At 36.6% G+C, this 12,076-nt stretch overlaps 2 protein-coding genes across 3 annotated transcripts; both read right to left on the bottom strand.

Moving 5' to 3' along the window:
* Positions 1 to 2,671: 2,671 nt before the first annotated feature.
* MUC7 (mucin 7, secreted) lies at positions 2,672 to 11,675 on the bottom strand. 2 transcript variants are annotated; one of them, XM_047719467.1, is made up of 4 exons: positions 11,570 to 11,674; positions 10,128 to 10,196; positions 4,222 to 4,482; positions 2,672 to 4,191 (listed from the first exon to the last, which is right to left on the bottom strand). In XM_047719467.1, exons 2-4 carry the CDS (start codon positions 10,179 to 10,181, stop codon positions 3,532 to 3,534), a joined length of 975 nt encoding a protein of 324 aa, XP_047575423.1. In that variant the 5' UTR covers positions 10,182 to 10,196; positions 11,570 to 11,674; the 3' UTR covers positions 2,672 to 3,531. The 2 variants fall into 2 exon arrangements, with proteins under 2 accessions (XP_047575423.1, XP_047575422.1); XM_047719466.1 differs by having other exon boundaries at positions 2,672 to 4,482; positions 11,570 to 11,675.
* Positions 8,373 to 9,254, bottom strand: LOC125093794 (probable ribosome biogenesis protein RLP24). The gene has a single exon (XM_047719468.1). The coding sequence runs from the start codon at positions 9,195 to 9,197 to the stop codon at positions 8,706 to 8,708; it is 492 nt and encodes a 163-aa protein (XP_047575424.1). The 5' UTR covers positions 9,198 to 9,254; the 3' UTR covers positions 8,373 to 8,705.
* Positions 11,676 to 12,076: the final 401 nt, after the last annotated feature.

The following is a 12,076-nucleotide window of genomic DNA, read 5'->3' as shown; positions in this document are numbered from 1 at the left end:
TGTGCTTTTGAATGATCTTGGTTTCCCCATCTGCACACCTTTGTGTTCCTATATAAGACTGTGGCTTGTGTTCAGTCCTGTAGTTTTTTGGGCTCTGGGCTGCTTTGGATGGGATATATATCACCCTGGCACCTAAGACACAACCAACTCTACTTATACTCTAACTTCTCCCCAGGAAGAATGCAGACCTTGGAAATTTTATTTCTTCCATACTGACACAAATCAAAGGGCCTCATTAGGTAATTTTTTGTTGTTCTGATCAATGGCTAGTAACCATATCTCTTTTAAGATGAGGAGAAGCATCAAATTTATGTTGAAAAGTTTTATGGTAATAATTGACTCCCAACACAGACACTTCAGAGAAACATCAAAGTTTTAAAAATTCTAAACATTAGAGTTACTAAAATCAGTGGGGAAAACAATATTACTGTAAGATTTAACCAGATATTTTCCAAGGGAGTGATTTTGTTTTCCTTGGATAAGTATCTAGCAGTGGAATTACTGGATCATATGGTATTTTTGTTTTAAATTTTTTTTTAAAGCAGTCTCTATGCTTGGTGTGGAGCCCAGTGTGGGCGTGAACTTATGATCCCAAGATCAAGACCTGAGCTGAGATCAAGAATTTGACACTTAACCACTGGGCCATCCAGGCATTCCTCTGTTTTAAATTTTTTGAGAACCCTCCATACTGTTTTCCTAGTGGCTGCACCAATTTACATTCCTTCTAACAGTACACAAAAGTTCCCTTTTCTTTATACCCCCTCCAACACTTGTTATTTTTTGTCTTTTTGATGATAGCCATTCAAACAGTTGTGAAGTGATATCTCGTTTGTGGTTTTGATTTGCATTTCCTCATGATCAGTTGTGTTGAGCAAGTTTTATGTTCCCATTGATCATTTTTTTGTTAAAAAGATTTATTTATTTGACAGACAGAGATCACAAGTAGGCAGAGAGGCAGGCAGAGAGAGAGGAAGGGAAGCAGGCTCCCTGCTTTGCAGAGAGTCTGATTTGGGCTCCATCCCAGGACCCCGGGATCATGACCTGAGCCGAAGGCAGAGGCTTTAACCCACTGAGCCACCCAGGCGCCCCCATTGATCATTTTTATGTCTTTTTCAGAAAAATGTCTTTTCAGTTCCTCTGCCCATTTTTAAATCAGATTGTTTTTTTCCTCTATTAAGTTGTATAAATTCTTTATGTATTTTGGATATTAACCCCTTACCAGATATGTGATTTGTAAATATTTTCTCTCAGCCATAGGTTACCTTTTCACTTGTTGATGGTTTCATTTCCTCTGCAGCTTTTTAATTTGATGTAGTATCACTTGTTTAGTTTTGCTTTTGATATCAAATCCAAAAAAATTCTTGCCAAGAGCAGTGGCAGAGAGCTTACAGCCTGTTTTCTTCCAGGAGCTTTATGGTCTCAGGTCTTATGTTCATCTTTAATCCATTCCTAGTTGATTTTTGTGTATGTGGTAAGATAGTGCTCCAGTTTCATTCTTTTGCGTATAGATACCCAGTTCTTCCAATGCTGTTTATTGAAAAGAATACCCTTTCCCTATTGTATATTCTTGGCTCCTTTGTCCTAAGTTAATTGACCATATATATGTGTGTGTATTTCTGGGTTCTCTCTTTTGTTTTGTTGATTTTTGTGTCTGTTTTTGTGCCACTACTGTGTTGTGTTGATTAGTATAACTTTGTAATACAGTTTGAAATCAGGAAGTGTGATGCCTCTAGCTTTGTTTTTCTTTCTCAAGGTTAGTTGGATCTTCAGAGTCTTTTTTGGTTCCATACAGATTTTAGGATTGTTTTTTTCTATTTCCGTGAAAAATGCTACTGGAATTTTGACAAAGATTGCATTGAGTCTGCAGATTGCTTTGGGTAGGATAGACATCTTAACAATATAAATTTTCCCAACCCATGAGGAGGGCGTATCTTTTCAATTATTTGTGTCTCCTTCAGTTTCTTTTATCAGTGTCTTACAATTTTCAGTGTATCATTATTTTACCTCCTTGTTACATTTGTTCCTAGGTACTTTATTATTTCTGATGCAATTGTAAATTGAATTGCTTTCTTAATTTCTCTTTCTGGTAGTTCTGAGATGTAGATTAGTAGAGCTAGTCTGATACGAGACTGAAGGAACAAATTAAGTGAGAAAAATGGGGGTCTTTTATTGTCAGTCTGGGAAGCATCAGGCAAACAGCATTTGGATTGGAATGTATTTTTAAGTTAAGACCTAAGTAAAGATTAAGTTAATCTAAGTAAATCAACCACTTTGTTTAAAAGATTAAAAAAAACCCCAGTGTTCAGAGATATTGAGTATCCTACCCAGGTCATTGGCTAATTAGTGGCAGGGTTGACAAGAATGCAGATGTTTATTTTCACCCTTCTTGGAATCTTCAGTGGTAAGGGTCTTCCAGATACGCACAATGAGAATAGATTGCCATTTGAAGTCTTTATTAGTTGACAGAAAATCTGAATAAAATCATCAGAGTTCTCAGTAGTAGTAACACAAAGTAAAAATACCTCTACATTCCAAATTAACATTATCTGTCTATACCTAGTAGGTAGTTTTTATTCTTCTGTTGACTAGAATCAGGGTTTAATTTCAGAGACAATTTTGCAAATGTGACATCAGGGCAGTAGTTTGATTTGCTTTAAAACACATTTAAATAGATGGTTAAAAGTTTTAGAAAATACTCTGCTGCTGAATACATTGAATTAATGTGAATTAATTGAATTAGTAAGATAAGATTAATTGAATTCATACTAAAATATGACAACAGCTATGTGAACATACACAAAAAGTCTTCTTGTGATTTACAGAGGCTAGAATGAAGTACATTGGATCCAAATTAACTTACAAATACAATAAATATCAACCACAAAGCCTAAACAATTTTATGCTCTCAGATATGTAGTGCCAGAGACCTGATTTGTGCTTGGCTGCCAGATTTTGTTTTCGCTCACTTCAGATCTTTACTTCACATCAACTTTCCTCCTCCTCACTTCACATTTTGTGGAATAGAATTGGATTTCAAGATTTAAGATGATTGTTTAAAGGACTTTTGTCTCTAATAACACGATGATAGGTCTATCTAGGTTTACATGTTTTTGTTTACTTGAGAGACCTAATTTTATCCCTTTATATTTGTGGGATTAGACAATTCAGGTGCGTTCTCACTTCAGGTACAGAGTAGTGACCTTAAGGTTTGCAACATTTAGGGAAAAATAAATAGTTCCTAATCCGTATAATTTTTGCTCTTTAGCTATTATCTTCCCTCTCCTCAGTGGGCTATCTCTGTAGGTTCCACAAAGTGATCTTAAATTACGGTCATGCACCTGTTTTGTGGGATAGAGGTTGTTTTTCACGTTAATAAGTCATGTGAGGTAAATAGATTCAAAGATTAGTGATAGTGCTTTAAATTTGAGGAATGTTGTAATTTCACTTTGAGATTGGTGGTGAAAGTAAAGGTGGTAGTTCTGCACTCATAAATCATATCTGACAACAGAACACTTCATAATGTATCATGTACTATTTATTTGGTGCAACACCAAAAATGTACTTTAGTATCTTATAAATATATTGCCAGAATTGAGAATTTGGATTTTGGCGGGAAGGTGAGGTTGTTCGTTCAACAGTAGTATTTTGAGTAGTGGCCGGAGTGGTAGTTTCGATTATGGGTGCAGCTGTAGTTTGGGAAGTTTCAGGTGCAGAACTGGTTGGGGAAGGATTAGGTGTGGTATTTTGGGCAGCTGTGGTGCCCAGTGGAGTTGAGGAAGGTTCTGGTGCTGGTGTAGGTAGGGAAGACGTAGGGGGGGCAGCTGTGGTGCCCAGTGGAGTTGAGGAAGGTTCTGGTGCTGGTGTAGGTAGGGAAGACGTAGGGGGGGCAGCTGTGGTGCCCAGTGGAGTTGAGGAAGGTTCTGGTGCTGGTGTAGGTAGGGAAGACGTAGGGGGGGCAGCTGTGGTGCCCAGTGGAGTTGAGGAAGGTTCTGGTGCTGGTGTAGGTAGGGAAGACGTAGTGGGGGCAGCTGTGGTGTCTGACAAAGCTGGGGAAGGTTGTGGTGATGGGGTAGCTGCAGAGGAGCTCATGTTAACTTGTCCTGCAGATGTGGTTGTAGCAATAAGTGGAGTCACACCTGGAGATGTGGGATTGAAAGATGGGATTTGAGTGGTAGCCGCTGAGGTGGTAGCTGCTGTGGTGGTAGCTGCTGAGGTGGTAGCCGCTGAGGAGTTACTCTCCGCAGTGCTACTTTTCACTGGACACTTAGATGGCGGGGGACGTTTTGGCTTTGGCTTTCTCCTATTTGGACGTGAAGGCTTTGGGTATTTGTGTGGACCAGAAATTAAATACTTTTTAATTAATGTATCCCAGTTAGATTGGATGGCTTTTGAATGCAGTACTAATTGGCGGTTTAATGTAAGTTGTTGGACGTTATTCTTTTTGTGATGTATCTTCCGTGGCTTTTTTCGACCTTCACTGAGCTGTGGAAAGAAAGAGAATGCAAGAACTGAAAACATTCATTGATTTATCAACTAGGAGATTATTGTGGAATGTTGGATGGGCAGTATTTGTGGAGTTTTGGGAATGGAAATTGGATTGCAGTGGGTTGAGTCATTATTCTAATTTTGCCAAATCTCAAGAGCATTTATTTCTGAGCTAGCTACAATGGATATATTCCTGTGGGTTCAAGCTTGGAGGATTAACTAGATCTACCCTTTGTGTTTATAGTTTCTCTCTTCTTTCACTGTAGAAAACGATCAGGTTACTGCCTGAGGACTGAGCAAAAAGGGTACCCATGAAACTTCTGTCAAAGACATTCAGCTGAGATCAAGGAGTCTTTTCGGAATCACACCTTTCACATCTTTCATCAAAAAAAAGAAAACAACAAAATCCTAAACGAGCAACTTAACAAATACCCCACTTCACCTTTATATCCTCCACATTGAAGAAAACTTAGTTCTTAGCTTTTTTTAAATTGGAAAAAGAACTTTGGTCATTCATACTTAGTTTATTTATTTAAAGTAGGCTCTGTACCCAACTTGGGGTTTGAACTCATGACCCCAAGTTCAAGAGTCATAAGCTTTACCAACTGAGCCAGCCGGGCACCCTGGCCACTACCTTTTAATTGTATCATTATAAAAATTATAATTACAGAAACTGAGGCATCAATTAATCCTATGATATTGTAGGTAAATATTGCATGTTTATGCATTTTGTCTGGAGAAGACCTATAGCTTTCATGATTTCTCAAAGAGACTCACATCTGAAAATAACACTGATTTAGTCCAGTTCCCCAACAAATACTTGATCTTTTTTTTTCCAGTACACTTGAATGGCTTTCCAGCCTATGCTTGACAACTTCTACTAATCAGGTATTCTCTACCTATCTCACAGGTTGCCTCATAGTTCTTCTTGATACTAAATGGATTTTTTTTTCTGGGGGGGGGTCCATTCTTAACAGAACTGAGATTTGTTTTTTTTAGGTATTCATTCTTGGTCCAAATTTTGTATTTTGGCAGCACATAGAAGATCCTGGAGATATTCAAAATTTGAAAATATTTACCATGTCATTTGGGTCTTATATTCTGCAACATTAGCATTTTTACTTCCTGACATTATTTGACTTAGAGTACCATAACTGTTTCAGTATCTTATCTCTAAACATACTGCAATTTATCTATATTCTTTTTTCCTGCATTTCATCTCATACTGAATTTTAAATGATCAGTTACGTTAATTTAAATTAGAGAAAAGAAATATAACATAAGGATAAGGGGGCACACTCAGAGTTCCAAGCAAGTATGGGTTATTTTTTACCTTCTGATAACTTCCATAGAGACCCTTTTGAGACCACCTAATAGATAAATCATTCCAGTCCCACACTATAAGGCTTGGCATAGGCAAAGGTGACAACTTTTGAGAGACTGGCAGTTGTCCAGCTAAGATAACTTCCTCAGAGACTAATATACACAGCCTTAAAAATAACTTTGGAAAGCATTAATCCTTAAAAAAAATTAAATTATCCAGGACATTTCAGTTCATAACTGTGAATGTTCATATATTAAAATATTGGCTTATGATCCACATAACCGGTATTTTTGCATAGCTGCCTTGTAAATGGGCGTAGAATTCCAGAGTCTACAACTCTGAACCCAGGATGTTCCTTTGATCAGAAGCATCTATTATAAGGCAATATTTTTTTAATATAAAATAAGCAGGTCACCCTGTTAAGCAAATTTTTCCTCAAGATTCAAAGTGTGATTCAGATAATCACATAATTGCTTTGATTGAAGTAGGATTGGGGGCCTTGAATTCCACCAGCTCAGTGTCTACTTTTTTGTGTGGCATTTGAGGATGATGTGAAGAACTCCCAGATCTTAGAGGAGGATGTTTGAAACACACTGCCGCAGACCATCAGGAGAGGTTTGGGTCTGTCCTGTATTTGGCATTAATACTGAGTGACTTTCGGCAAATCACCTAATTTCACTAGATCTCAGTGTACTCATTTCTGAAGTGATTCAAATTAAACTAAATTGAGATCTGAAGTCTAATTCTATGACTTCTTTGCTTTCAGACTATTTCCAATAGTTACTCCTGTTCATTCCCTTAATCAGATGATTAGCTTCATGAGGGTGGGGATTTTGTTTTGTTAATCTCTGTATGCCCAATACCTAAAACTATGTCTGGCTCATAATAGGCACCCACTAGATATTTACTGAATGAACAAATTCATAGAATTGATAATAAAAAATTTCTCATCAAATAAAATCTTAACATTTATAAGTGTTTGTTATGTGAAAAAGTGTCAGCTCTTCTAATTTAGATGACCAAAATATATCTGTGATCTCTTGATGAAGACAAATTAATTAAAATCTTATTAGCTTTAATGTTAGCTTAGCAGACAACATGTATTAAATGACCAGTTTGACTAGTTTACTTAAAATATATTGACTAATAATTATGATTGGCAGTTATGGATAGCCGTGACAGAACTTTTTGATTAGAAATGGGATTAGGGAAGTTTGAGAGGGGGTGGGGTTGGAAATGCCTCTGAGAGTTTGAGCTTAGATTGAAGGATGGAAGTAGTTATAATAAATATAGGTAAGCCAGGAAGAGCATATTTAATATATCCTCATTTGCTTGTTCACATCTGTAAAAAATGTAAAGTATAAGGACTTTGTCAAAAAGTCCTTATACTTTTTTGTGCACTTACTTTGTGTCAGGCCCCATTTTAAGTGGTTTACAAATATAAATTTTCTTAATTCCCTAGCAACACCAGAAGGTCAGTACTATTATTATCCTCATTATAAAGATGAAAGAACTGAATCCCGAGGAGATTAAATTTTAGGAGAATATATAACAATTTTAGGGGAATTTTAGGAGATTTTAGGAGAATATATTTTAGGAGAATATATAACAATTTAGGAGAATTTATAACAATTTTAGGAGAATATTTATGACTATAACAACTTATTTATAACAATTAGAAAATTTATAACAATTTAGGAGAATATATAACAATTTTATAGTCATGATTTTTACATCTGTACTCAGTTTTATAGTTTATAAATACACATGGTTCTTATTATACTTCAGCAGCTTTGTAAGGCATTTTACCATTACTACTGTTTCCCTATTGGGGCCCTATAGATAAATTATAGTTCAAGATTCATATGGATGTTCAGATGATGAGCATAAGCCGACATTTTCTGAGCACCATTAGAGTGCACTTTTTGCTATAATCATGGAAATCAGTGCTAGGGTCTGGGCAAAGCCCAAGATATAGATATAGATATAGATATAGATATAGATATAGATATAGATATAGATATAGATATATTGGTGGGGGTATGGATATTATGTGGTAAGTGGGGAATAGGAGATTACGCAAGAGTAATTCTGTCTACTTTAGCAGTTCTCCTGCCTTCTCTATTTTTTATAGTCATAGTATTCTGAGGCTATTCAGTCTCACTTAATAAATCTACATGTCACTTCTTAACCCTCTCTTCAAATTTGTCAAAATAAAAGTGAACAAGTACATACAGGTATATAGCCTTAGATATAAATATGGTTCTTTATTACATCATGTATCCTCTTGAGTCACTGCTAATTTTAATTTTACCTCCCCAGTAGACCCTAAATGTTTTTTTAAAAAAATCTTATTTATTTATTTGAGACAGAGAGAGCACATGAGTGGGAGAGGGGCAGAGGGAGGGAAAGCGGCAGAGAGAGAACAAACTCCCCACTGAGCAGGAAGTGCAATGCCCCTCTCAGTCCCAGGACCCTGGGATCATGACCTGAGCTGAAGGCAGATGCTTAACGACTGAGCCACCGAGGTGTCCCATACCCTAAGTATTTTTTTTTTTTTTACTTTACTGCAAAGAAAATTTATTTTACATATTGCTAGCCATGACTTTTGTTGTTAGTTCACATAAATTTGCCTAGTACCACTATCCAAACAGCAGGACCATTGTATGTCCACATTTGTATTTACAAAGAGAATTTGCATGACTTACATAAATATAACTCTCAGTAGGTTTAACAATGGAGATGGAATCTAACAGCCATAATGATAGCAATGTAGGAGAGATGTATTTTTAATTACCTTTCATTTGAGTGACCTTATTTAAAATATAAATTGATAACTCAAGTTCCTGATCTCCTAAGGAGATTTTCAAAAACACTTATAGAAACAGTGAGATTTTTAAGAAACATCCTCCATGTCCACATCCTGTTGTAATTTCTGCACCATTTTTTCTTCCAGCTGCTCTCCTTTGCCTGCAAGAGGGGCCCGGATAAGATGAATGTTTTGTTTAACTTCTTTGATGTCCTGAACTTTCTGTAATTCTTTATTTTTCTTTAATCTGTTCATTATAAATTTAGCTTGGCGCTTCTGTTTGATCTCTTCAACTCTCTTCATTGCATCAATAGTTTTATTCCATAACTCTCGCTGGTATTTGACAGGTTCATTTCTACGTTTTTCAAATTCAAATGAATTATCCACTGTAAGCTCTTTACCAGCTGCTTTACGGAATGCTTTAGTCCACCTGACCTTGCGAGGATTCCGCTTCTTTTTAAAGTTTTTATGACACTTGGATTTACAGAATCTGAACACCTTGCAATCGTTGCGGACAAACATCATGCCGTGGCCGGGGTAAATAGGGCCCGAACAGAAATAACACTTCTCAATACGCATGTTGAAACCGCGTGAGGTCCCACTGCCCAGACGCCGATCTTAAGTGGAAGTGACGCAGCTGGGTCACAGGAAGCGATTTACCCTAAGTATTTTAAAGGTAGTGTCCATTTTTGTATTCTTTTCCTGGTTTTGGAAATTGTACTTTCCTGTCCCCTTTTGTGCTTCCTTCGTTTTCCCTATCCATATCCAAACTACCTACATTTTCCCTCTAGGTGATCTTATAAGGTTCCATGGCTTCAGTAGCTTTAAAATGTAAACTTCACTCTTAAACTTCTTTTCGAACTTCAGACAGTGTATATCCACTTGTCTCTTGACATCTTGTTGTAGAAGTCTAAGAGCCATTTCACATTTAACTTGTCTAAAACAGAACTCTAAAGTTCATTCCTTTTTTCACTATACACCTAAGCAGCATAAGTTATGGTAGATTTAATCACCAAACTACATCTTAAATCCACCCTAATACTTTGTTTTAATTGCTGATATTTAGTGCAAGAGACCATCATCTTTTATCTGGACCACTGCCTTAGCTTCTTGCCTGGTTTCTCTTAGTTTTTGTAACCTGAAATTTGTTTTCTCCCCAGGACCCAGAGTCAAGTCCTTCCCCCCTGGACGGTCTAGTCATCCTGAGGCTTCCGGATATACTGAAAATGAAATCCATGTTCTACACCAGTGAGGCCTTATGTGATTCATTTTTTGCATCTCTGTCTTATCTCATCACACCCATGGTAAAGTTAGTGCTGTGGAAATATTAAAATGAATGAAATGAATCATTTCCTTGTGCTTTAATTAGCATGTTTTCTTATGTTTCACAGAAAACAGAATATATTAAGTGTCTTGGAAATAGGAATTGCACATACTTTTCAAGTCTCAAGTATATATACTAAAGGTTATTGATATGTAAGAATAACAGTTATTTGGGTGGATACTTACTGAGAAGCAAGCACTCAGTGCACAGATGCACACCAGCAGTGTCAGAGTCTTCATCTTTTTCTGTTGATTCTTGGGAAAAGCAGAAAGGTTGCTCACTATTAGTTATGATATTGTGAGAGATGGGATGCATTTTGATTAATGACTTAGCTTTGTTAGAAAGTACAATTTAAAAGACGGCAGTGGTTTCTGATAATTATGTGTATATTTTTCACTCCATAGTGGTAAGGCAAAATTACTTCAAACTAAAACACATTCTTTAAGAGAAAACAATGGAGGAGAGTCAAGAATTACTGTTATGACTAGTTTGTAGTATGGGCATTTTTCACTGATACTAAAGATTGCCTAGGAAGGGCAGGATCTTAGGAAGTTTAACAGTTAGGAGAAAGAAATATTTTCCTTCTTATTTCAATTCTGATTCTAGAAACTTCCCTGTTTGAAGAACCATTTTACAAATTATCTGATATTTACTGAGCAGTAAATGTTCATGATTTGTAAATGTTCTCTGATGTTCTTTTAAGCAAGGAAAGTGTTCCTTGTCTCTGTGTTATAAGGCTGTTACTGGGGACCAAGGACCATACCAAAGGGACTCTTTCCCAAACTTCCTTCCACTGAAGATTTTGCTATTTTATGCCCTTTTTCTAAATTCTAAAGGGTGGAATTATGTTTTACTCGTTTTTATATCATCACAGTCCATACAGAGTGCAGATTTAATCAATTAAAATGCTTCCAAAAATAATTGTATCCTTGGCTTTAGGCTGTAGGAGGGGAGAGTAAGGGAAGGACATGGCCTTCTATTTTTCTTATTTTGATCCTGTATACCATATGTACATATCAGTTTGATTTCAGAAAACAAAGGTAAAATCATTATTTAGAATGAGTACTGTTACGGCAAGTAAATTTGTGTGCACACATCAACATAGTGTGCTGTCAGATCAGATACATCTCACAATAGAGCCCTACCATTTATCACACTGGTGTCACAGTCAGTCATACTTGGTTGAAATCGCAGCTCTGCCACTTACTACGTGACTCTGAGTGAGTTGCAAACCTGCATTTTAAGGTCGTACTGAAGATTGACTGGAATAATACATATTACAGATTGTCCTGGGCACAATGGTCCATGATAAAGGCTTAGTGGTGGTAATTACTATAGTACGAGTATACCAAGAAGAAAACCATCTGGCCCAGTTAGAGAAAGGAATGTTAATGTTACATTAACAGATTCCTAATATCCTGTCAGTTTCTTTTCAAGATTAAAAAATATTCTCCACTGATTATATTTTCTTCTGATAACAGATGAGTTGAGTTTGTTATTACATAGTTTAGCAGTTCACAAGAAGAGAATAACTATTACAGCAACTGGTGCCATTAGTCAGTATATGTATATAACCTGAAAGCTGCTTGATATGTTAGTCCCCGATATATCTAAAATATTCATATACCTGGCCTGGTGTGAGTCTTTCTTCTTAGGATGTTCGATCCAACTGGTGGCCTTCAGCTGATCCTTTTAGGATGGTAACTGGAAGCAAAGGAGGAGAAAGCACAAGAGAATTTGCAGGTTTTATAGCTCTTCAGTTGAGTTTTTTTGGAAATAGGAAATTTATTGGATTCGGGATAAGGTCACTTCTGTCAAGGAATTTGATTTCAGAGACAAAGAGAGGATAGTTGTAATTTGCGGGGTTAACAGCAGTCCTTTGTGTATCAGTTCTTCCTGATCAATATGGTAACAATAAGAGCTTCTCAGTGAATAATTTACTTGATTGATGAGAATTATGATACTGAATGATGACACTTAAGAAGACTTGGACAGCTGTGGCCCAGGTCTTTCCAGCAGGAACAGCTCTTACACATTTTCCTGTTGGCTTCTCAAAGTAAGCTGAGTGCCCTCTGACAGTTTCATGTGATGGAGCACCCTTTTCCCTCTGTCAAAAAGTATGATTTAGCTAAGG

This window comes from Lutra lutra, chromosome 2 (genome assembly GCF_902655055.1).
Source record: "Lutra lutra chromosome 2, mLutLut1.2, whole genome shotgun sequence".
Classification (NCBI taxonomy): domain Eukaryota; kingdom Metazoa; phylum Chordata; class Mammalia; order Carnivora; family Mustelidae; genus Lutra; species Lutra lutra.
The sequence above is the reverse complement of the archived record's forward strand: the minus strand, read 5'-3'. Positions and strand labels throughout refer to the sequence as shown.